A 26,634-nucleotide genomic window follows, 5' to 3' on the forward strand; every position below is an offset into this window, starting at 1 on the left:
TTCAGCACATTACAAGCCTTTCAGCCCAACAATGTTGTGCCGACCATGTAACCTACTCTAGAAACTGCCTAGAATTTCCCTATTGCATAGTTCTCTATTTTTCTAAGCTCCATGTACATATCTAAGAGTCTCTTAAAAGACCCTATTGTATCTGCCTCCACCACTGATGCCGGCAGCCCATTCCATACACTCACCACTCTCTGTGTGGAAAAGCATGCCCCTGACATCTCTCTAGCTACTTCCAACCACCTTAAAACTGTGCCCCCTCATGTTAGCCATTTCAGTCCTGGGAAAAAGCCTCTGGAAATCCACATGATAAATGCCTCTCAACATCTTATACACCTCTATCAGGTCACCTCTCATCCTCTGTCACTCCAAGGAGAAAAGGCCAAGTTCACTCAACCTATTCTCATAAGGCATGCTCTCCAATCCAGGCAACATCCTTGTAAATCTCCTCTGCACTCTTTCTATAGTATTCACATCCTTCCTGTAGTGAGATGACCAGAAGTGAACTCAGTACTCCAAGGGGAGTCTAACCAAGTTCTTGTATAGCTGTAACATTACTTCACGGCTCTTGAACTCAATCCTACGGTTGATGAAGGCCAACACATCATACACCATCTTAACAACACTGTCACCATGTGCAGCAGCTGTTAGTGTTCTATGGACACGGACCCCAAGATCTCTCTGATCCTCCACACTGCCATTATCATTAATATTATATTCTGCCTTCAAATTTGACCACCTAAAATGAAGTACTTCACACTTACCTGGGTTGAACTCCATCTACCACTTCTCAGCCCAGTTGTGCATCCTATCAATGTCTCGCTGTAACCTCTGACAACCCTCCAGACTATCTACAACACCCCCAATCATTGTGTCATCAGTAAACTTACTAACTCACCCTTCTACTTCCTCATCCAGGTCATTTATTAAAATCACAAAGAGGAGGGATCACAGAACAGATTTCAGTGGAACACCACAGGCTTCCATGCAGAATACAAACCATCAACCACTCTTTGCCTTCTGTAGTCAATTCAATTCTGCATCCACAAAGCAAGGTGTCCTTGGATCCAATGCCTCCTTATTTTCTGAAGGAGCCTTGCACAGGGAACCTTATCAAATGCCTTACTCAAATCCTTATACACTACATCCACTGCTCCACCTTCATCAATCTATTTTGTTATATCCTCCGTGACTTCCGGTCACTTTGTAGCTGCATCCACTACTGCCAGGAATCTTGCGTCTGTGATGGTCTGGCAAAATCTACATGACTCCTCTGCCAGGGCAATGAAAGCTATTCCCAGAGATGGAGGGGTGTTGCTCTTGGCATCTTATGGACATAGAAACATGGAAAACCAACAGCGCAATGCAAGTCCTTTGGCCCACAATGCTGTGCCAAGCATGTTCTTACTTTAGAAATGACCTGCGGTTACCCATAGCCCTCTGTTTTGTAAAGCTCCGTGTACGAACCCAAGAGTCTCTTAAAAGACCCTGTTGTACTCGTCTCCACCACCATCGCTGGCAGTGTATTCCATGCAATCACCACTCTCTGCATAAAAAATCTTACCCCTGACATCGGCTCTGTACCTACTTCCAAGCACCTTAAAACTGTGCCCTCTCATGTTAGCCATTTCAGCCCTGGGAAAAATTCTCTCATCATTTTGTACACCTGTATCAGGTCACCTGTCATCCTCTGTCGCTCCAAGAAGAAAAGACCAAATTCACTCAACCTATTCTCATAAGGCATGCTCCCCAATCCAGGGAACATCCTTGTAAATCTCCTCTGCACTCTTTCTATGGTTTCCACATCCTTCCTGTAGTGAGGCGACCAGGATTGAGCACAGTACTCCAAGAGGGGTCTGACCAGGATCCTATATAGCTGTGACATAACCCCTTGGCTCTTGGACTCAATCCCACTGTTGATGAAGGCCAATGTACCATATTCTTTCTTAACCACGGAGTCGACCTGTGCAGCAGCTTTGAGTGTCCTATGGACTTGGACCCCAAGATTCCTCTGTTCCTCCACGTTGCCAAGAGTCTTACAATTAATACTATAACCTGCCGTCATATCTGACCTACCAAAATAAACCACCTCACACTTATTTGAGTTGAACTCCATCTGCCACTTCTCAGCCCAGTTTTGCATCCTATTGATGTCCCACTGTAACCTCTGACAGCCCTCCACACTATCCATAACACCCCCAACCTTTATACCATCAGCAAATTTACTAACCCGTCCCTCCACTTCCTCATCCAGGTCATTTATAAAAATCACAAAGAGAAGGGGTCCCAGAACAGATCCCTGAGGCACACCACTGTTCACCAGCCTCCATGCAGAATATGACCCGTCTACAACCACTCTTTGCCTTCTGTGTGTAAGCCAGTTCTGGATCCACAAAGCAAGGACCTCTTGGATCCCATGCCTCCTGACTTTCTCAATAAGCCTTGCGTGGGGTATCTTATCAAATGCCTTGCTGAAATTTATATACACTATATCTACTGCTCTACCTTCATCAATGTGTTTAGTCACATCCACAAAAAATTAAATCAGGCTCGTAAGACACAACCTGCCTTTGACAGAGCCATGCTGACTATTCCTGATCATATTATGCCTCTCCAAACGTTCTTAAATCCTGCCTCTCAGGATCTTTTTCATTAACTTACCAACCACTGATGTAAGACTCACTGGTCTATAATTTGGGAGAGGCAGTTCTGAATCCAAACGGTCAATTCACCATGGATCCCATGCGTCTTAATCTTCTGGATGAGCCTGCCATGAGCAATGTGTCAAATACCTTACTAAAATCTATGTAGACAACATCCACAGTTCTACCTTCATTTCTCACCCTCGTCACCCCTTCAAAAAACTCAATCAAATTATTAAGACACAACAAAGCCATGGTGAATCTCATAATTACACCATGGTTAACTAAATGCTCATAAATCCTATCCCTAAGAATTCTATCCAGTAACTCACCGGTGCAACTCACCGGTTTATAGTTTCCAGGATTATTCCTGGTTCCTTTCTTGAATAATGGAACAACATTAGCGACTCAGCAGTCCTTCAAGATTTCACCTGTGGCTAGAGAGGACGCCAAGATATTGGCAAAGGCTCCAGCAGTAATTTCATAAGCATGAGGAATTCTGCAGATGCTGGAAATTCAAGCAACATACATCAAAGTTGCTGGTGAACGCAGCAGGCCAGGCAGCATCTCTAGGAAGAGGTACAGTCGACGTTTCGGGACGAGACCCTTCGTCAGGACTAACTGAAGGAAGAACTAGTAGGAGATTTGAGAGTGGGAGGGGGAGGGGGAGATCCAAAATGATAGGAGAAGACAGGAGGCGGAGGGATGGAGTCAAGAGCTGGACAGGTGATTGGCAAAAGGGATATGAGAGGATCATGGGACAGGAGGCCCAGGAAGAAGGAAAGTGGGGGGGGGGGCGGGGGAGCCCAGAGGATGAGCAAGGGGTATAATCAGAGGGACAGAGGGAGAAAAAGGAGAGAGAGAGAAAGAATGTGTGAATATAAATAAATAACGGATGTGGTACGAGGGGGAGGTGGGGCATTAGCGGAAGTTAGAGAAGTCAGTGTTCATGCCATCAGGTTGGAGGCTACCCAGACGGAATATAAGGTGTTGTTCCTCCAACCTGAATGTGGCTTCATCTTTACAGTAGAGGAGGCTGTGTATAGCTCTCACTCCATCCTCCTGTCACACCACTAGGAATAGGGTTCCCCTGGTCCTCACCTACCACCCCACCAGCCTCCGGGTCCAACATATTATTCTCCGTAACTTCCGCCACCTCCAACGGGATCCCACCACTAAGCACATCTTTCCTTCCCCCCCCCCACCCTGCTTTCGACAGGGATTGCTCCCTACGCGACTCCCTCGTCCATTGGTCCCTCCCCGATCTCCCTCTTGGCACTTATCCTTGTAAGCGGAACAAGTGCTACACATGCCCTTACACTTCCTCCCTTACCACCCATTCAGGGCCCCAGACAGTCCTTCCAGGTGAGGCGACACTTCACCTGTGAGTTGGCTGGTTTGATATACTGCGTCCGGTGCTCCCGATGTGGCCTTCTATATATTGGCGAGACCCGACACAGACTGGGAGCTCATTTTGCTGAACACCTACGCTCTGTCCGCCAGAGAAAGCAGGATCTCCCAGTGACCACACAGTTTAATTCCACATCCCATTCACATTCTGATATGTCTATCCACTGCCTCCTCTACTGTAAAGATGAAGCCACACTCAGGTTGGAGGAACAAGACCTTATATTCCATCTGGGTAGCCTCCAACCTGATGGCATGAACATTGACTTCTCTAACTTTCGCTAATGCCCCACCTCCCCCTCGTACCCTATCCGTTATTTATTTATTTATATTCACACATTCTTTCTCTCTCTGTCCTTTTTCTCCCTCTGTCCCTCTGACTATACCCCTTGCCCATCCTCTGGGATTTCCCCCCTCCCCCTTTTCCTTCTCCCTGAGCCTCCTGTCCCATGATCCTCTCATATCCCTTTTGCCAATCACCTGTCCAGCTTTTGGCTCCATCCCTCCCCCTCCTGTCTTCTCCTATCATTTTGGATCTCCCCCTCCCTCTCCCACTTTCAAATCTCTTACTAGCTCTTCCTTCAGTTAGTCCTGACGAAGGGTCTTGGCCCGAAACGTCGACTGTACCTCTTCCTAGAGTTGCTGCCTGGCCTGCTGCGTTCACCAGCAACTTTGATGTGTGTAGCAGTAATTTCACTTGCCTGAGGACTTATGCACCACCTTATCACTCTTTAAGGCTCCCAACAATACCTCCTCCTTTACTTCAAAAAATGCTGGTGAACGCAGCAGGCCAGGCAGCATCTATAGGAAGAGGTACAGTCGACATTTCGGGCCGGGACCTTTCATCAAGGGTCCCGGCCCGAAATGTCGACTGTACCACTTCCTATAGATGCTGCCTGGCCTGCTGCATTCACCAGCATTTTTTGTGTGTGTTGATTGAATTTCCAGCATCTGCAGATTTCCTCATGTCTCCTTCATTTCAAAATGCCCCAGCGTTTTAATACTCTTGGCACTGAGCTCCTTACCCTGTATGTTTTCTATTTGATAAATACTGACATAAAATACTCATTAAGGACCTCAACCACATCCTCTGCATCCAAGCAAATATTCCTTCCTTTATCCTTGAATGGTCCTATCCTCTTCCTACTTATTCTCTTGCTCCTGGTATATCTATAGACTGTCTCTTTAATCCTACTTATCAAGGTCTGTTCTTGGCCCATCTTGCCTTTCCTAATTCCCTTTTTGTGTTCTTTTCTGGCTTATAAAAAGTATTCATCCCCTGGAAGTTTTTATGTTTTATTGTTTTACAACATTGATTATCTTGTGTTTTATATTTGTAGTTAATTTAGATCACTTTGTAGAAATCTGTTTTCACTTTGACACGAAAGTCTTTTTCTGCTGATCAGCATCAAAAAAAGCCTTTCGTGTCAAAGTGAAAACAGATTTCTACAAAGTGATCTAAATTAACTACAAATATAAAACACAAGATAATTGATTGTTAAGTATTCACCCTCCTTTAAAATGACACACCAAATCATCACTGGTGCAGTCAGTTGGTTTTAGAAGTCACATAATTAGTTAAATGGAGATCTGTTTTTGGAGATGTGTGCAGTCAAGGTGTTTCAATTAATGGTAATAAAAATACACCTGTATCTGGAAGGTCCAACTGCTGGCGAGTCAATATCCGAGCAAAGACTACACCATAAAGACAAAAGAACGCTCCAAGCAACTCTGTAAAAAGGTTATTTAAAACCACAAGCAGGGAGATGAATACAAGAAAATTTCCAAGTCACTGAATATCCCATTGAGTACAGTCATCAAGAAATGAAAAGAATATGGCACAGCTGTAAATCTGCCTAGAGTATGCTGTCCTCAAAAACGCAGTGACCGTGCAAGAAGGGGACTAGTGAGAGAGGCCACCAAGAGACCAATGACAACTCTGGAGGAGTTACAGGCTTCAGTGGCTGAGATGGGAGAGACTGCGCATACAACAACTGTTGCCCGGGTGCTTCACCAGTTGTGGCTTTATGGGAGAGTGGCAAAGAGAAAGCCACCATTGAAAAAAACTCACATGAAAACGCGGCTAGAGTTTGCCAGAGGCATGTGGGAGATTCTGAGGTCAGGTGGAAGAAAGTTCTGTGGTCTGATGAAACCAAAATTGAGCTTTTTGGCCATCAGACTAACACCGCACATCATCAAAAACACACCATCTCTACCATAAAGCATGGTGGTGGCTGCATCATGATCGTGGTTATCCCTCGAGGTCGAGGATGATGGTCTTCATTCTGTTGATCTATTTATGGGCTCTCAAGTGGCTTATGGGTCCAATCTTGGCTTTGAAAGTTCTTCGGCATTCAGGACAGGTCGATCCAGATGGCAGATCAGGCTTTTGTTGTTACTGCCTCTCTTTCCATTTTCTTCTCTTTTCTTCTAATTCTGCACATCTGTTGGCTTCGAAAGTTGCTGTTCCTTCTTGGATGATGGCTTGCCAGAGTTTCCTGTCCTTGGCATTGGTTTCCCAATTGTTGATGTCGATGTTACATTTCTTCATGTTGGCTTTTAAGACGTCTTTGAATCTCTTCTGTTGTCTGCCTCTTTTACGTTTGCCTTCTTTAAGCTGGGAGTAGAAGATTTGTTTCGGCGACGTTCGTCTTTCATCCGAACAACATGACCTCTCCATCTTAGTTGGTTCTTGATCATGTAGGCTTCAATGCTTCTTGTTTTTGCTTCATTTGGCACACTGACATTGGTTCTTCTATCTTCCCAGCTGATATTTAAGATGTTTCGAAGACAGCTTTGATGGAACTTTTCAAGTGCCTTCAGATGTCGTCGGTATGTTGTCCAGGTTTCTGATACATACAGGCGTGTTGAGATTACCACTGCTTTGTACACTAAGATTTTGGTGTCTGTTCGGATGTCACTATCATGAAAGACTCTTGTTCGGAGACGTCCAAAAGCTGTTCCAGCGCATTTAAGACGATGTTGGATCTCGTCATTAAGGTTGACATTGTAGGAGAGGTGACTTCCAAGAAACAGAAGGTGGTCCACATTTTCCAGGGTTGTTTCGCCAAGTTGAATTGATGGTTCTATCCGATTTGTCTCAATTGGTGATGGTTGATAGATGATCTGAGTCTTCTTGAAATTGATGGTAAGTCCAAGTTTCATGTATGCACGGTTGAAGTCAGAATCTGTTGTAGGTGGTTTTCTGAAAGAGCTGCAACACTGTTGTCATCTGCGTATTGGAACTCGATGAGGGAACTCGTGGATGTCTCCGTTCTGGATTTGAGATGGGCAAGATTGAAAAGTCTGCCATCTGTTCTGTAGACAATTTCGATTCCTAGGGGTAGGTCATCCTTGATTGTCGCAATGAAGATGGTGAACAAAGTTGGGGTAATCACGCATCCCTGTTTTACTCCTGATCGAACTTAAAAAGGCTCACAGTTACTGTTGCTGACCATGACTGTGGCAAGCATGCCAACGTGGAGGAGTCTCAGGATTCGAATGTACCTTTCAGGGCATCCGTAGGTGGATAGGACATCCCATAGGAGTTCCCTTGATACCGAGTCAAAGGCTTTGGTGAGGTTGATGAATGCCATGTACAAAGGTTGAAGTTGTTCACGACATTTTTCTTGTAGTTGTCGCATTGTGAAGATCATGTCGATTGCTCCACATGATGGTCTAAAACCAGCTTGTGTCTCCGGAAGGATCTTCTCAGCTAAAGGCTTGAACTGGTTGTTCATGATGCGGGTAAGGGTCTTTCCTGCTGTTGCTAACAGGGAAATTCCACGATGGTTTCCGCATTCGGATCGATCACCTTTCCTTTTGTAGGTGGTAACGGTTGCTGAGTCTCTGAGGTCTGCTGGTACGTCTTCATTTATCCAGATCTTGATGAAAAGTTGATGCAGTTGATAATGAAGCTGGTTACCTCCAATTTTGTACACCTCGGCTGGTATTCCATCGAGTCCAGCGGCCTTGTTTTTTTTCAAGACTTCCTTGACTTCCTTGACTTCTTCAAGTGTTTGTATTTTGCTTAGGGAGTTGTCAATGGGCTGTTTTGGAATGTTGTTAATCACATTTCTGTCAAATGAGATGGTTTGATTTAGAAGATCTTCAAAGTGCTCCCTCCATCTAGAATTGATGTCAGCATTGCTCTTCAGGATGGTTGAACTATCTTTGCTTTTGAGAGGGACTTGACCGTGAGTGGATGGGCCAAAAATAGCTTTAGTTGTGTTGAAAAAGCCTCGAGTGTTATTGGCGTCTGCTAGTTGTTGGATTTCCTGAGCTTTCTTCCTCCACCGTTGGTTTTTCAGGTTTCGGGTGCTCTTCTGGACTGCAGCCTTGGATTCCTGATAGCGTTTCCTTTTGGTAGCCAATTGTTGGTCATTTCGTAAGATAATGAAAGCTTTTCTCTTTTCGTCGGTGAGTTGTTGGAGTAGTTTGTCATTATCATCGAACCAATCCTGATGTTTTTTCGTCTTGAACCTAATTGTTTCTTTGCAGGATGTGATGATAGCGTTCTTCAATTGATTCCAGTGTTCTTCTACAGATGGTGGGATTTGTTGAGGCAGTTGAGGCAGTGGCTGCATCATACAGTGGAGATATTTCACTGCAGCAGGCCCTGGAAGGCTTGTGAAGGTAGAGGGTAAAATGAATGCAGCAAAACACAGGGAAATCCTGGAGGAAAACCTGATGCAGGGAGAAGATTTGTTTTCCAGCAAGATAATGTCCTTGAGTGGCCAAGTCAGAGTCCAGATCTCAGTCCAACTGAGAATTTGTGGCTGGACTTGTAAAGGGCTGTTCACTCATGATCCCCATGTAATCTGACAGAGCCGGAGCAGTTTCGTAAAGAAGAATGTGGAAAAATTGCAGTGTCCAGATGTGTAAAGCTGATAGAGATATATCCACACAGATTCAAGGCTGTTATTGCTACCAAAGGTGCATCCTCTAAATACTGACTTGAAGGGGGTGAATACTAATGCAATCAATTATTTTGTGTTTCATACTTGTAATTAATTTAGATCACTTTGTAGAGATCTGTTTTCACTTTGACACAAAAGCATCTTTCTTGTTGATCAAGTCAAAAGAAGCCAAATTAAGTTCACTGTGATTCGATACTTTTTATAGGCACTGTATAATCTTCTAGGGCTTTGTTTGATTCTAGCTTCCTAAATTTTACATACTTTTCCTTTTTCTTCTGAATTAAATTTATTACCTCCCTCAACATCCAAGGTTCTCTTGTCTTACCATCCTTTTTGTTCCTTCTAACTGGAGTATACCTGCCCTTTACTCTGTCCAGTTGGTCTTTAAACACCCTGCACATGTCAGATATGGACTTGCCCAGAAACAGCTGCTTCCCAATTACCTCCTCCTAGTTCCTGCCTAATGCTCTCAAACTTTACCCTGCTGCAATTTAATACCTTCCTGCAAGGCCCATATTTATCTTTAACCATCTTAAAATTTAAGGAGTTGTGGTCTCTGTTTCCTAATTGTTCAGCCACTGAGATCTTGGTCACGTAGTCTGGCTCATTACCCAACACCAGATCCAGTACAGCCCCTCCTCTTGTAGGACTTAAACCCATGAGGATTTAAGAAACCCTCATGGATGCACCTAATAAATTCTGGTCCATCTAAACTTTTTGCACTAAGTAGGTTCAAGTTTATGTTAGAGAAGTTGAAGTCCCCCTTGATAACAACCCTATTGTTTTTACACCTTAGTCTACCTGTCTTTTGTTCCACAATAACCCGGTGGCTATTGGGGCGTCTGTAGTACAATCCCACCAGAGTGATTGCGCCCTAATTATTTTTGAGTTCTACCCATATAGTGAATGTCCACCCTTAGAATGCAGCTGTGATATTAGTAGTGCAGCTCTTCCCCCTTCCCCTTACCCCCCTTTATCTTTTCTAAAACATTGATAACCTGGAACTTTAAACCCCACTTCCTGCTCCACTGTCAACCAAGTCTGTGTAATGGCCACGTCATAGTTCTACGTACAGATCCATGCTCTAAGTTCATCACCTTTTCCATAATGCTCTCAGTATTAAAATACACACACTTTAAACTATCCACCCTGTGGCATCTATTACTTTGCTCCTGTCTGTTTTTACTGGTCATAATAGCAACCTTCCTCTCCTTCCCTCCACTTTCTGACCTGGTGCTCTGGTTTCCATCCCCATGCCAAACTAATTTAAACCTTCCCCAGTAGCACAAACAAACTTCCTGGACAGGATATGGTCTTATGGTTTTATGGTATTGATCCTCCCTCCCCCTCCCGTTTAGTTGCAACCTGTCCCTTGTACAGCTCACCTCTGCCCCTGCAGAAGTTTCAGTACGCTAAGAAACTGAAACCCTGTTCCTCAGCCACTATCGTAAAGGTCTCTTACCCCTCTCTACCCATGTCTTGGTGCTGACGTGCACCAAGACCTCTGGCTGCATGCACCCCCCCCCCCACCCCCAAGTGTATTCTGCCGCCGTTCTGAGACGTCCTGCACCCTAGCACTTGGCAGGCAACACACCTTCCTGGCATCTGTCTTGCAGCCACAGAATCTCCTGTCCATCCCCCTCACTATTGAGTCTTCTATCACTATTGCTCTGCCTGACTTTTCCCTTCCCTGCTGAGCCATAGAGCTGGCCAGAGTGCCACTCTCCTGGCCGCTGCTGTGCCTGATAGGTCACCATCAGTATCAGAGGGGTACACTTTTTGCTGAGGGGAATGGCCACGGCGGAACTCTGCACTGACTACTTTCTCTCCTTAATTCTCCTGGTGGTCACCCATCTTCTTTCCAAAGCTTTTGCTCTGGGTGTGACCACATCGGTAAAAGGTTCACCTATGAAGTTTTCAGCGTCCCGATGGTCCTGAGTTTATCCAGCTCCAGCTCCAGTTCCTTGACGTTATCAGTCAGGAGCTGAAATTGGATACACTTCCTGCAGATGTAGTCATTGAGAAGACTGTTAGATACCTCAAAGTCCCTCGTCTCACAGGAGCATTCCACCGCTTTAACCATCCTGCCCACACCGAGCTTAGGACAAAGGATTTATAGATAAAAGAAAAGCTTACCCATTCTTCCCTCTGAAAGCTTCACACTTACCTAGGTTACTTACTCAGTCTCTTCTCGCTGAGCTTGTTTTACTTTGTTTACTCAAGCCCAAGTTTCACAATCAAAAACAAATGATAACACACAACTCAGCACCCTTAACCTCTGCTTGTTCTCACCGAAGCCCGTTGAGCCAAGTCTTGACTGCTCTAACACTCGCACACTCTAACAGTTGTTACCAATGACTATGCTTTTATCTCTAGTCTGAGTAGGAGACAATTTCTTTTTCTCTTGTTTGTGCATTGTGCTTGTTACACTTAATAAAACTACTGTAACCACCAAGTTTTATGCCTCATTCTTGACTTCTGAAGAATCTTTGGACCAATACCACAGATCCAACAAAGATTATCACTGAAATGAGGTGTTGGTAGGCAGGGCAAAGCAGTGTACCACCTAAACAGTGAATGGCAGGGCACTGAGGAGTGTGGTAGAAAGAAGTGATCCAGGAATACAGATCCATAATTCCTTGAAAGTAGCATACAGGTTGATAAGCTCGTAAAGAGACAATTTGGTACATTGGACTTCATAAATCAGACCGTTCAGTCTGGGAATTGGGATGTTATGTTGAAGTTGTACAAGATGTTAATGAGACCAAATTTGAAGTATCGTGTGCACTTCTGGTTACTTACTGACAGGAAAGATATCAGTCAGCTTGGAAGAGTGCAGAGAAGAGTAGCAAGGATGTTGCTGGGACCAGAGGACCTGAGTTCTAGAGAAAGGTTGAATAGGTTAGTGCTTTATTCCCTGGAGTGTAGGAGAATGAGAGGAGATCTATTTTTATTTATTTAGAGATGCTGTGCAGAACAGGCCCCTCCGGCTCAACGAGCCGCACCACCCAGCAACCCACCTACGTTTAACCCTGGCCTAATCACAGGACAATTAACCTACTAACCAGTACACCTTTGGACTGTGGGAGGAAACCCACAGGCTCACAAGAAGAACAGACTTACATACTGTACTTCTCACAGTGGTCACCAGAAATGAACTCCAAAACTCTGACGCTCTGAGCTATAGTAGCATCATGCTGACTGCTACACTAGAGATGTATGAATTATGAGGGATAAATACATGCAGGCTTTTTCCTGTGAGGCTGTGGGAGACTAGAACCAGAAGCCTTAGGTTTAGGGTGAAAGTTCAAAGTAATTTTATTATCAATGTACAGTACATATCACCATATACAACCCTGAGATTCATTTTTCTTGCAGGCATACTCAATAAATCAATAATAGAATAATAACCATAATAGAATCAATGAAAGACCACTTGGGCATTCAACCAGTGTGTAAATAAAAAAAGAGAGAAAGAATTAAAAATAATAAAAATAAGCAATAAATATCAGAACATGAGATGAAGAGTCCTTGAAAGTGGGTCCATTGGTTGTGGGAACATTTCAATGATGATGAAATTGAGTGAAGTTATCTGCTTTGGAGCCTGATGGTTGAGGGTTAATAACTATTCTTAAACCTGGTGGTGTAAGTCCTGAGGCTTCTGTACTTTCCTCCTGATGGCAACAGCAAGAAGAGAGCATGGCCTGGATGGTGGGGGTCCCTGATGATGGATGGTGTTTTCCTGAGACAGCACTCTGTATAGATGTGCTCTATGTGGGGAGGGCTTTGCCCATGATGGATGGCGCCATATCCAGTACTACTTGAAGGATTTTCCATCCAAAGTCATTGGTACTTCCATACCAAGCTGTGATGTAGCCAGTCAATATACTCCACTATATACATCTAGCTTTAGATGATATGCTGAACCTTTGCAGATTCCTAAGGAAGTAGAGGTGCTGCTGTGCTTTCTGCATAATTGCACTTGCGTGCTGGTCTGGGACAGGTCCGTTGAAATAATAACACCAAGGAATTGAAAGTTACTGTCCTTATGCACCTCTGATCCTCCAATGAAGACTGGCTCACGGACCTCTGGTTTTCTCCTCTTGAAGTCAATATTCAGATCTGTGGTCTTGCTGACATTGAGTGAGAGGTTGTTATTATGGCACCACTCAGCCGGATTTTCAATCTCCCTCCTTTATGCTGATTTTTCACCACCTGTGATTCAGCCTTCAACAGTGATGTCATCAGCAAACTTGAACATGGCATTGGAGCTGTGCTGAGCCACACAGTCATAAGTGTAGATCAAGTAGAGTAGAGAACTAAGCGCACAGTGTTGTGGTGCACCTGTGCTGTTGGAGATTGTGGTGGAGATGTTGCCAATCTGAACTGACTGGGGTCTGCCAGTGAGGGAATAGAGAATCCAATTGCACAAAGGTGTATTGAGGCCAAGGTCTTGAAGCTTATTGGTTAGTTTTGAGGGGATGATGGTATCGAATGTTGAGTTGTAAATGATAAGGAGTACTCTGATGTATCAGTCTTTGCTATTTAGATGTTTCAGGAGTTGAGTGAAGAGCTGGTGAAATGGCATCTGCTCTGGACCCATTGCTCAGAGTTGCTTCTCAGGCAGGAGTCGGTATGTTTCATCACCAATCTCACAAGACACTTCATCACTGTGGATGTGAGTGCTACTAGGTGATAGTCATGAGGCAGGTTACCACAATCTTCTTAAGTGTCAGTATAAGTGAGCTTTGCTCGAAGCAGGTGCTTACCTCAGACTGCTGAATTCAGTGAGCACTCCACTCACTTGATCACCTCTTGTCTTTAGTACTTGGGCAAGTACCAGTCTGGGTCGGACGTTTCTCATGGGTTCACCCTCCTGAAGACTATTTGCATGTCAGCCTCAAAGACTGAGATCACTGCATCATCGGGGGCTGGGGGATTTCATGATGGCTCCTCCATGTTCTGATGTTCAAAGCAACAGTAGAAGGCATCTGGAAGCCAAGCCTTGTCGTTGCCTATGTCGCTTGATTTAACTTTGTAAGAGTTGATAGTATTGAAGTCCTGCCACAACTGTCAAGCATATTCAGAGGTAAAATATTTAACAGGTATCTGGGGTAAACTACTTCACTCAGGGTGGTGGGAGTGTGGAATGAGCTGCTAGCGGAAGTGGTTGATGAGGGTTTGATTGCAGCACTTAAAAGAGATGTTTGGATGTTTAAGTTCCGGGTGTGGGTAGATGGGGCTAGGCATTAAAAACAGATCCGCAGGGTCTTGATAGGCCAAAGGTCCTACTTCCGTGCTATGACTCTCTGATTCTGAATGAAATATGCATTATTTTTCAAAGGTTATGCCTGTTCGTGAAGATGGTCAACAGGATTGATATTGTCATCCTTAATGACCTCTGAACTTCCTAAATTTCAGGAACATAGTTGTAAACTATATATTCAGTTTGACCACTTGAGGGCAGTAATAACTTGGTGTTGAAAGGCCTATGTTAGCTTTGCCTCCTTTGCTTGAAGGCCTTTGTCATGAACAACTTTATAAGATGTACTTTGCAACAACGGGCGTTGTGGCTGTGCCATAACTCCAAGAAAGTTTTCCAAGTTTATTTTCCTACCTCAGAAAAGTTAGCATAAATACAAGCAAGCTATAAAAATAATTTTAGGGTTGCTGAAAACTCCATTTTAATATAAATATGTACTAAAGTAAATGGAAACAACCTCCCTGTGGTCACCAGCATAGCTAAGCAGAAAAGAAGGGAAGATTTCTACACTGCTCTCATGCTCCTTTTTTGGACACAATGAAGTGCTCCATTATAAGCAAATTTTGGTGTTGGAAACTGGAACTCCAGCAGACTGCTGAATTCAGCATGATACCAAAAACAACAGTGTAATTATTTTGAACCAGAGAAAATCTGCAGATAACACACAGAATATGCTGGAGGAACTCAGCAAACCAGGCAGCATCTATGGAAAAGAGTACAGTCGATGTTTCGGGCCAAGACCCTTCAGCAGGACTGGAGAAAAACAGATGAGTAGATTTAAGTGGTGGAGGGAGGGGAGAATGAAACACAAGGTGATAGGTGAAACTGGAAGGAGGAGGGGTGAAGTAAAGAGCTGGGAAATTGGTGAAAGAGATACAGGGCTGGAAAAGGGGGAATCTAATAGCAGAGGACAGAAGGCCATGGAAGAAAGGAAATGGGGGGAGCACCAGAGGGAGGTGATGGGCAGGCATGGAGATAAGGTGAGAGAGGGAAAAGCAGATGGGGAATGGTGAAGGCATTACTGGAAATTCAAGAAATCAACGTTCATGCCATCAGGTGGAGGCTACCCAGACAGAATATCAAGTTGCTCCAGTGTGGCCTCATCTCGACAGTAAAGGAGGCCATGGACTAACGTGTCAGAATGGGAATGGGAAGTGGAATTAGAATGGGTGGCCTCTGGGAGATCCTGCTTTTTCTGGTGGATGGAGTGTAGGTGCTTGGCGAAGCGGTCTCCCAATCTACGTTGGGTCTCACCGATATACAGGAGACCACATTGGGAGCACCGGACACAGTACAAGACCCTAACAGACTCACAGGTGAAGTGCTGCCAGATGAACTGTTTGGGGCCCTGAATGGCAGTGAGATGTAGAACTTGTTCCTCTTACAAGGATAAGTGTCAGGAGGGAGATCACTGGGGAGGGACGAATGGACAAGGGGGTTGCGTAAGGAGTGATTACTGCGTAAAGCAGGAAGTGGTGTGGGGGGGATTTTCTTGGTGGTGGGATGCCATTGAAGATGATGGAAGTTGCGAAAGTTACAGAATTATGTGATGGCATGAGGGCAGATGTGCACAAAATGGATGAGAGGTGGTTGAGGGCAGTGTTGATGGTGGAGGAAGGGAAGCCCCTGTCTTTGAAGAAGGAAGACATTTCCTTAGTTCTGGAATGAAAAGCCTCATCCTGAGAGCAGATGTGGTGGAGGTGGAGGAATTGATAGAAAGGGATGGTGTTTTTACAAGTAGCAAGGTGGGAAGAGGTGGAATCCAAGTAGCTGTGAGAGTCAGTGAGGTTATAATAGTGTGTGTTGCTTGGATTTCCAGCATCTGCAGAATTTCTCCTGTTTGGGGTTATAGTAGACATCAGCAGATGAGCTGTCCCCAGAGATCAAAAAGGGTAGTACGGTGATGAAACTATTTTGACAATATTGATTGAGTGATAAATGTTTGTAGAAGGATACCCTTGGAATTGTGGCCTTGTGTCTCCAATAGTTAACATATATCCTCTTGTTTCCAGCCGTGTTAAAATGGTCCGTCTGATTGGCTTACTGGCCTGCCACACAACTGTATTGAAGGATGATGTCCCAATAACTGAAGTAAGGATTTTTTAAAATATCTGATACTGCAACATACAATTCTTAATTAGTGTGCCTCAGTTTTAATACGTCAGATCTACAAACTGATTATACTGGGTTGGAATTAAAAAAAACATAAAATGCTAGAAAAAATATCACCAGGCTAGTCAGAGGCTACATCCACACTAGACCGGATAAATCCGTAACTGAAGCTTTTTCTCTACGTTTTGACCCTCCGTCCACACTGAAACGGCATTTACCTCCCCCGAAAACAGAGCTTTTCTAAAACAATCTCCAGAGTGTGTAAATCTGAAAACACTGGTTGGGCGGTGTAGTGTGTACGGGGTAACTGGAGCTTTTTAAAAACGCTGTCAGGACGTGCCAGAACAGATGGTGGTGGCAGCGCAGCATTTCATTGTTTTCTTGAATGCATATAGTGTTCTTTACAGCGGTCGAGGATGTCGTTGTATTTGGTTTGGCACGACTCCCAGTCCCACATTCTCCACTGCTCTGCTGACTTTGTAGCTGTTTGTAATAAGGATAGTCCAGGTAATTATAGACCAGTGAGCCTTACGACTGTGGTGGGAAAGCTGTTGGAAAAGATTCTTAGAGATAGTATCTATGGACATTTGGAGAATCATGGTTTGATCCGGGACAGTCAGCATGGCTTTGTGAACGGCAGATCGTGTCTAACAAGCCTGATAGAGTTCTTTGAGGAGGTGACCAGGCATATAGATGAGGGTAGTGCAGTGGATGTGATCTATATGGGTTTTAGTAAGGCATTTGACAAGGTTCCACACGGTAGGTTTATTCAGAAAGTCAAAAGGCATGGGATCCAGGGAAGTTTGGCCAGGTGGATTCAGAATTGGCTTGCCTGCAGAAGGCAGAGGGTCATGGTGGAGGGAGTACATTCAGATTGGAGGATTGTGACTAGTGGTGTCCCACAAGGATCTGTTCTGGGACCTCTACTTTTCATGATTTTTATTAACGACCTGGATGTGGGGCTAGAAGGGTGGGTTGGCAAGTTTGCAGACGACACAAAGGTTGGTGGTGTTGTAGGTAGTGCAGAGGATTGTCAAAGATTGCAGGGAGACATTGATAGGATGCAGAAGTGGGCTGAGAAGTGACAGATGGAGTTGAACCCGGTGAAGTGTGAGGTGGTACACTTTGGAAGGACAAACTCCAAGGCAGAGTACAAAGTAAATGGCAGGATACTTAGTAGTGCGGAGGAGCAGAGGGATCTGGGGGTACATGTCCACAGATCCCTGAAGGTTGCCTCACAGGTAGATAGGGTAGTTAAGAAAGCTTATGAGGTGTTAGCTTTCATAAGTCGAAGGATAGAGTTTAAGAGTCGCGATGTAATGGTGCAGCTCTATTAAACTCTGGTTAGGCCACACTTGGAGTACTGTGTCCAGTTCTGGTCGCCTCACTATAGGAAGGATGTGGAAGCATTGGAAAGGGTACAGAGGAGATTTACCAGGATGCTGCCTGGTTTGCATTATGCATTATGATCAGAGATTAAGGGAGCTAGGGCTTTACTCTTTGGAGAGAAGGAGGATGAGAGGAGACATGATAGAGGTGTACGAGATAATAAGAGGAATAGATAGAGTGGATAGCCAGTGCCTCTTTCCCAGGACACCACTGCTCAATACAAGAGGACATGGCTTTAAGGTAAGGGATGGGAAGTTCAAGGGGGATATTAGAGGAAGGTTTTTTACGCAGAGAGTGGTTCGTGCGTGGAATGCACTGCCTGAGTCAGTGGTGGAAGCAGATATACTAGTGAAGTTTAAGAGACTATGAGACAGGTATATGGAGGAATTTAAGGTGGGGGGTTATATGGGAGGCAAGGTTTGAGGGTCGGCACAACATTGTGGGCCAAAGGGCCTGTACTGTGCTGTACTATTCTATGTTCTATGTAACTCGCAGAAGCAGCTGGACTTCATCATCTGTCCAAACGAAGAAGTCCGGTCTGCTTTTTCCAGCGGAGGTTTTCTTTGTATTACTCGAAGACATTGTTGAAAACTTTCTTTCGCTGTTGTTGTAGGTACTCTAGTTTTTGACCAATGGAAATAGCACAACACTGCCATGGAAACGGAATTAGTATACCGTTTCCTCTTCGCTTGTTTTCCGTAGATGTGTCCTGCACATGCCCAGTAGGAGGAGATTCGCCCAAATACTCGTTTTAATGTGGAGGGAGGTATATTCAAAAACGCCTGGTGTGGATGCCTATCGTTTTTAAGCGAAATCGGCATTTTCAAAATTATCCGGTGTGGTGGGGATGTAGCCAGAGAGTGTAGAAAGAAAAACAGTCAATTTTTTGCACCTGAAACCCTTTGCTAGCACTGGGAAAGAGCATGAAGCATAAAAACAAGAAGTTCTGCAGCTGCTGGAAATCCAGAACAATTAATAGTTTTCATTGAGGGGGAGTTTCTGCGATGAGTTGAGATGGTATAATAGTGTCAGTCATCACCCCATTAAGCAAGCCACAAGGTCTGTGTAATCACCTGATAATGATGAGACTTGCCTGGTATGCAAGACTTTCATGAATGGATAAGGAACAGTGAAATGTCAAGTTGGTCAGGCGGTATTTGTAGAAAATTCAAGGTTTAGATCAACAACCCTTTCTTAGACTTGAAAGAGGGAGGAACAAAAAACAAGTTAGTCTGTGTGGATGCAACCAAGAGGTTTTTTTCCTGACAGAATGAACACATATTCCCGTTAGTGCCTGTAAAGAGTTTGTATGTTCTCCACTGTGACCGTGTGGGTTTCCTCTGGGTGCTCTGGTTCCCTCCCACAGTCCAAAGACATACCTTTTGGTGGGTTGATTGGTCATTGTAAATTCTCCCGTGATTAGGCTAGGGTTAAATCGGGGTTGCTGGGCAGCTGAAGGGCTGGAAAGACAGATTCCATGCTGTATCTCAATCAGCCAATCAATAAATAAATAACAGATAATAGATGGATGGTTTAATTTGTGGCTGATGTTTTTCTGTCATACTTATGTTCTGTTGCCCAGAGGTGACACAGAGGGGAAAATAAAAGAAAGGCAGGATAGAGGTGGAAATGGTTCTCATATAATCAGGAAGAAAGTACACTTTGTCTAAAGACAGAGGATTCAGTGTTAAGTCCAGAAGACTGCCATGTGCTCAGGTGGATGATATTGTCATTCCAGTTTGCTGTGGTGTTGCTGTACCAGTGCAGGAGGCTACAGACAAAAGTCAGAGTGGATGGAATATTAAACAGCAGCAGACTGAAAGCTCAGTCATTTCTGTAACCTGAGTGCAGTTGCTCTGCAAAGCAACCAAAGTATGTTTTGTTTCTCCAACATAAAGGAGTTCATATTGTGAGCACCAAGTGCAGTATTCTGTATTAGGAGAAGTGCATGTGTATTAAGGCTTCACCTCAGAGGAATATTTGTGTCCTTGGATGGTTGGAAGGGAAGAGGTGAAATGGCAGAAATATGCCATATGGTAGACAGTGGTAGCTGGGAACAGATGTCACAAAGACTAGGACTGGAAGAGGGCCTGATCATTTTGGAAGTGATGAAAGGGGAGTGAGGGGTAAATGTATGTATTGATAGAATCCTGTTGAATCTGGCAGAAGTTGTGAAGGATGATCCATTGAATGCAGGGGCTTGTGGGATGGAACGTAAGTACTAGGGGAACTTTTTTCTTCTTCCATCCGGAGGAGAAGAGGTAAGAGTGGAGGTGTGGGAAATAGATGGGAGAATTCTGATTAGTTGGCTGGACTGATTCGTAAGACATAGAGGCACAATTAGGCCATTTGGCCCTCGAGTCAGCTGTGCCACTTTATCATTGTTGATCCAGCATCCCTCCAAATCCGATTCTCTTGCCTTCTTCCCACAACCTTTGATGCCCTAATTTATCAAGAATCTATCAACCTCCATCTTAAATATACCAAATAACTTGGTCTGAGCTGTCTGTGGTAATGAATTCAAAGGTTCAAAGGTCAAGTTTAATGTCAGAGTAAAATATACAATATACATCCTGAAATGCTTTTTCTTTGCAAAACATCCATGAAAACAGAAAAATGCCCCAAAGAATGAACAACAGTTAAACGTGAGAACTCCAAAGTACCCCCCCCAGCACCCCTCTCCTACGCATAAGCGGCAGCCAGCAACAATCTCCCTTCCCCCACCAGCAAAAATAAATGGTACAATCAGCAAGCCCAAGCGTGTGCTAAGCAATGGCAAAGACACAGACCAAAGTTACCCCAAAAGCTTCACATTTCATCTTAAATTCGACAACCCACAGGTTCTCTCTCTCCCTGGCAAGGGAGAGGGAGGTGTCCCCCATTTTCACAGCAAGCAGGAGATATAAAACAACCCACTGATTTACGATCTTAAAAGTCTATTTCGTCACTTTTTTCGAGCTCTGTGTCCGAAGATTGCAAAGACCTCGGGTCTTCGGGCCCACAGCAAAAGATTTTTCGGCCTCCCCGACGGCACACAAGTCTCCGGCCGTGACACTGACCCTCGATCTGCCCATTTCCAGAGCCCCAAGATCTTAGGCTTCCAAACACGATCGAGATTCTCAGGCCAAACCCTTGGCATGTCGAATAGCGGCCAATCATCAAACCCCGAGTACGGGTCCCATTCCCACAAAGAACCAAACTAAAAAGGCCCCCTTTATTCCCATTCTTTGCTTCTTGCCAGTCAGCCAATCTCTATTCATGCTGGTACCTCTCCTGTAATACCAAGGGCTCTAATTTTGTTAAGCAGCCTCATGTGCAGCACCTTGGCCTTCTGAAAATACAAATAAACATCGTCCACTGACTCTTCCTTGTCTATCCTGCTTGTTATTTCATCAAAGAATTTCAACAGATTTGTTAGGCAAGATTTTCCTTTGGAAAACCATGCTGACTTTAGCCTGTTTTATCATGTGCCTCCAAGTACCCCGAAACCTCAGTAATTGGCTCCAACATCTTCCAAACCAGTGAAGTCATGCTAACTAGCCTATAATTTCCTTTCTTCTGCCTCCCTCCTTTTTAAAGCATAGAGTGACATTTGTAATTTCCTAGTCCTCTGGAACCTTTCTGGAATCTAGTGACTCTTGAAAGATCATTACTGATGACTGCATAATCTCTTCAGCTACCTCTTTCAGAATCTGGTCCAGGTGACTTATGTACCTTCAATCCTTAGAGTTTCCCAAATGCCACCTTCTTTATGATAGCAACTACACTCACTTCTGCCCCAGACCACTCTTGAATTAAGGCCATACCACTGTTGTCTTCCACAGTGAAAGCTGGAGCGAAATCCTTATTAAGTTCATTTACTGTTTCTTTGTCCCCCATTACTACCTCTCCAGCATCGTTTTCCAGGGGTCTGATATCCACACTCATCTCTCTTTTGCTCTTTATATATCTGAAAAAAAAATTTTGTGTCCTCTTTTATATTATTAACTAGCTTCCCTTCACATTTTATGTTTTCTCTTATTATAACGTTTTAGTTGCTATCTGTTGGTTTTTAAAAGCTTCCCAATCCTGCACCTTCACACTAAGTTTTGCTATTTTATATATCTTCATTTTTGCTTTAATGCTATCTTTGACCTGTGCCTTGAGAATTTCCCTCGGAAACACCAGCTATTGCTGTTCTGCCATCACCTCTTCTAGTGTCTCCTTCCAAACAGCTTTGGCCAGCTCCTCTCTCATGCCTCTGTAATTCCCTTTTCTCCACTGTAAGACTGATACAATCACTGTCACCTAAAGATTCCTTTACCTTAAGCTTTCGAATCAAATCTGGGTCATTACATAGCATCCAATCCAAAATTGCTGTTCATTCCCCTAGTGGGATCTACCATAATCTGCTTTAAAATGCCATTTTGTAGGTTTTCTATGTTCCCTTTCATGGGTTCCAGCACCACTTGGATTTTCCCAATCTACCTGCATATTAAAATCCTCAATGGTTATCGCAACATTACCCTTTTTACATACCTCTTCTCTCTCCTGTTGTAATTTGTAGCCCACATCCTGGTTACTGTTCAGAGGTCTGTATGTAATTCCCATTAGAGTCTTTTTTCCATTGCAGTTTCTTAACCCTACCCAAAAGAATTCAACATCTTCCCATCCTGTGTCACCTCTTTCTAAGGATTTGAATTCATTTTTACCAACAGGGCCACCTCATCCCCTCTGCCTACCTGTCTGTCCTTTCGATTGTGTGTATTCTTTGAATTTTGAACTCCCAACTATGATCTTCCTTCAGCCATGACTCAGAGGTGCCCACAGCATCATACCTGTTAATCTCTAGATGCACCATAAGATCATCTACCTGATTCTGTCTAGTATTCATCACCCTTTTTGATTTTGATCCCCGTTACTCTTTAACTCATCGCTCTGACTATGACTACAACTTTGCCCTATTATTTGCCTGTCCTTTCCCACTGTCTTTCTCATTGCAGCTACTTGTATACCAGCTACCCCATCCTCAGCCCTCTGGTTCCCACCCCCCCCCCGCCAAATTAGTTTAAACCCTCCAGCAAACTTACCCGTAAGGATATTGTGTGTCCCCCCCCCCCCCCCCAGGTTTCTGGTCATTGGGATCTCTTCTGGAAAAGGTATAACTTGGGATCATTGGGATCTCTTTTGAGCACCTGTTCAAGACTTCCGGGTTGCACCTGAACCCAAGGGGGACCAATATTCTCGTGGGCAGGTTTGTTAGAGCTGTTAGGGAGGGTTTAAATTAATTTGGCAGCGGGGTGGGAACCGGAGTGAAGGGACTCAGGATAGGACAGATGGTAAAAAAGTAAAGATAGCGTGCAGTCAGACTGTCAGGAAGGGCAGGCAGATGATAGGACTTAGTTGCAGCCAACAGGCTGAGTATCAAATCATTAGGGATGCAGAGTCAGAAAGGCCAGCAAATACAGTACTCAACGTGTTGTATCTAATTGCATGTAGTATAAGAAATAAAGTGGATGATCTTGTTGCACTAATACAGATTGCCAGGTATGATGTTATGACCATTACTGAATCGTGGCTGAAGGATAGTTGTAGTTGGGAGCTGAATGTCCAAGGTTACACGTTGTATCGGAAGGATAGGAAGGTAAACAGAGGGAGTGGTGTGGCTCTACTGGTAAAGAATGGCATCAAATCAGTAGGAGGATGTGACATAGGATCAGAAGATGTTGAATCCTTGTGGGTTGAGTTAAGAAACTGCAAGAGTAAAAGGATGTTGATGGCAGTTATATACAGGCCTCCCAACAGTGGCTGGGAGGTGGACCACAGGTTACAACAGGTAATAGAAAAGGTGAGTCAAAAGGTCAATGTTATAGTAGTCATGGGAGATTTTAACATGCAGGTGGATTGGAAAAGTCACGTTGGTAATGGATCTCAAGAGTGAGAGTTTGTTAAATGCCTAAGAGATAGCTTTTTAGAGCAGTTTTTCATTGAACCTACTAGGGGATCAGCTGTACTGGATTGGTGTTATGTAATGAACCGGAGGCAATTAGGGAGCTTAAGGTTAAAGAACCCTTCGGAACCAGTGATTACATTATGATTGAGTTCAACTTGAAATTTGATAGGGAGAAAGTAAAGTCTGATGTAGCAGTATTTCAGTAGAATAAGGGAAATTACAGTGGTATGAGGGAGGAGTTGGCCAAAGCAGATTGGAAGGTGCTGCTGGCAGGGATGTCAGCAGAGCAGCAGTGGCGTGTGTTTCTGGGAAAAATGAGGAAGGTGCAGGACCCATGTATTACAAAAATGAAGGAATACTCAAATGGTAAAATAGTACAACCATGGCTGACAAGGGAAGTCAAAGCTATTGTAAAAGCAAAAGAAAGGGCATGCACAAAGCAAAAATTAGCGGGAAGATAGAGGATTCAGAAGTTTTTAAAAACCTACAGAGAGCAACTGAAAAATCATTAGAAGAGAAAAGATGAAATATGAAAGGGAAAATCTTGCCTAACAAACCTGTTGGAATTCTTTGAGGAGATTGCAAGATAAAGGGGATGCAGTGTATGTTGTATATTTGGAAGATGTTGGACTCGATTATTAATAATGAGATTTCAGGATACATGGAGGCACATGATAAAATAGGCCAAAGTCAGCAAGATTTCCTGAATTGGAAATCTTGCTTGACAAATCTGTTGGAATTCTTTGACGAAATAACAAGTAGGATAGACAAAGGAGAGTCAGCGGATAGTGTATGCTTGGATTCTCAGAAGGCCTTTGACAAAGTGCTATAGGTGAGGCTGCTAAACAAGATAAGAGCCCATATTATTATGAGAAAGGTACTAGAATGGATAGAAGATTGGCTGACTGCCAGGAGGCTCTATCTAGGCCTTTCACTAATCAATAGGTTTCAATTTGATCCCCGCCCCATTCATTCTTTTGAACTCCAGCAAGTACAAACCCAGAGCCATCAAAGACGCCTCATATTATACATTAATCTTCCATTCCCAGAATCTTTCTCATGAACCTCCTCTGGACCTTCCCCAATGCCAGCATAGTTCCTCTTAGATAAGGTTTCAAAACTGCTCACAATATGGCAACTGTTGTCTGATCAATTCTTTACAAAGCCTCATTGTTACATCCCTGTTTTTATATGCTAGTCCTCTCAAAATGAATGCTAACAATGCATTTGCCTTCCTTATCACAAGTTCACTTTTAGGGAATTCTGCACAAGAACTTCCAAGTCCCTTTGCAGCTCTAATTTTTGAATTCGCTCCCCACAGAAATTAGTCTATTCTTTTATTCCTTCTACCAAAGTGCATGACCATATACTTCCCCAAATTATAATCCATCTGCCACTTCTTTGCCCATTTTCTCAACTAAGTTCTTCTGCAGACTCCCTGCTTCCTCAAAACTACATACCCCCTCCACCTATCTTTGTATAGTCTGTAAACTCAGCCACAAAGCCAAATTCCCTCGTTCAATTGATTGACATATAATGTGAAAAGAGGTGGCCCCAACACCAATCACTGGCCACCAGCAACCAGCCAGAAAAGGCCAGTGGGCACAGCCTCAAAATAGAGGGACATCTGTTTAGAACAGAGATGAGGAGGAATTTCTTTAGCCAGATGGTGGTATATCTGTGGAATTCATAGCCTCAGATGGCTGTGGAGGCCAAGTCATTGGAAACATTTAAAGTGGAGGTTGATGGGTTCTTGACTAGTCAGGGTTTCAAGGCTAATAGGAAGAAGGCAGGGGAATGGGTTTGAGAGGGATAATAAATCAGCCATGATAGAATGGCAGAGCAGACTTGATGGGCTGAATAGCAACACACATCAAAGTTGCTGGTGAACGCAGCAGGCCAGGCAGCATCTCTAGGAAGAGGTACAGTCGACGTTTCAGGCCGAGACCCTTCGTCAGGACTAACTGAAGGATCCAAATGCAAGTCCAATCCATACCTGATTTTTATATTAAAAAAGTTATGTTGGTTAATTTCATCTTTGAGGACAGAAGATTTTGTGAATATGTTTAATTTATTACTAAAATTGATTATTTGGAGATAAAAAACATTTATTCCTGTAGAGTTTTAAACTTGAGGATTTTCTTCAGAGGACTTTATGATAAACTTAATCCTTTTTTGTGATCTTTTATAATACTGGAATCATAAATCAACTTAATACCATTGAATTTTTGGTAATTTTGTGCCAATAATGGGCTACAGAAAGGAAGCAATTTCTATATAAATAAGATATTGTAAATAAGTTAGTGCATTGTTACAGTTCTTTTAAACTGCTTAAACCATTTAAGACTCATTGGTACCCCTTAGTCATTTTAATGCTGCAACTTGTGTCTTGCATTCTTTATGTGCAATAACAATCCAATTTTCCAGTCATTAATTAAATGAATTATTAGAAGAACCTTCTGTGGAAAAGAGAGATGATCAAAATCTTCAATTACATATTTGTAATTCCACACTTATGAATATGTGTACTCAGGAATTCAATGTTCTTCTCCATTCAGAGTAACTTTTTTTGGTTAAATGCTTTGAGTAACTATTTTTAAATTTTTTATTGTAGAAATCCAAATTGCTGCTTTAATAGGCTCAGCCTTTGGACTGGTGTTGAATTTGTAGCAGCAGATTGCTTATGATGGTTTTAATCAAATCTTTTGTCTATTCATTAACAACCAAGGAGTGAAATTCCTTTTTAATTTTAGCAAGATGGCAATATCATCAGACATATTGTTCAAAGCATAATTGATTATTTTTCTATTTTTAAAATGTGATTACTCAAGGTCATTCCTGGTGCAAAGTGGGTATTGAAAAATTCACAATTGTGAATTTATTTTGCATAAATGAAGTTTCCATGAAATAAAATTCATTTTACCTTCTTTTGTACTATAGTAATACAAAGTTGATTAAATGTTG

The 26,634-nt window shown here is 43.4% G+C and overlaps 1 protein-coding gene across 8 annotated transcripts in view; it reads left to right on the forward strand.

The window, feature by feature from the left end:
- The window catches only part of ulk4 (unc-51 like kinase 4), a 702,256-nt gene that overhangs the window by 158,489 nt on the left and 517,133 nt on the right, over positions 1 to 26,634 (forward strand). For all 8 annotated transcript variants that reach the window (XM_072283788.1, XM_072283790.1, XM_072283793.1 and 5 more), the window contains one exon: positions 16,250 to 16,328. In XM_072283788.1, coding sequence (XP_072139889.1) covers positions 16,250 to 16,328 — 79 coding nt within the window. The remainder of the gene's footprint in view (positions 1 to 16,249; positions 16,329 to 26,634) is intronic.

Source organism: Mobula birostris, chromosome 19 (genome assembly GCF_030028105.1).
Source record: "Mobula birostris isolate sMobBir1 chromosome 19, sMobBir1.hap1, whole genome shotgun sequence".
NCBI lineage: Eukaryota > Metazoa > Chordata > Chondrichthyes > Myliobatiformes > Myliobatidae > Mobula > Mobula birostris.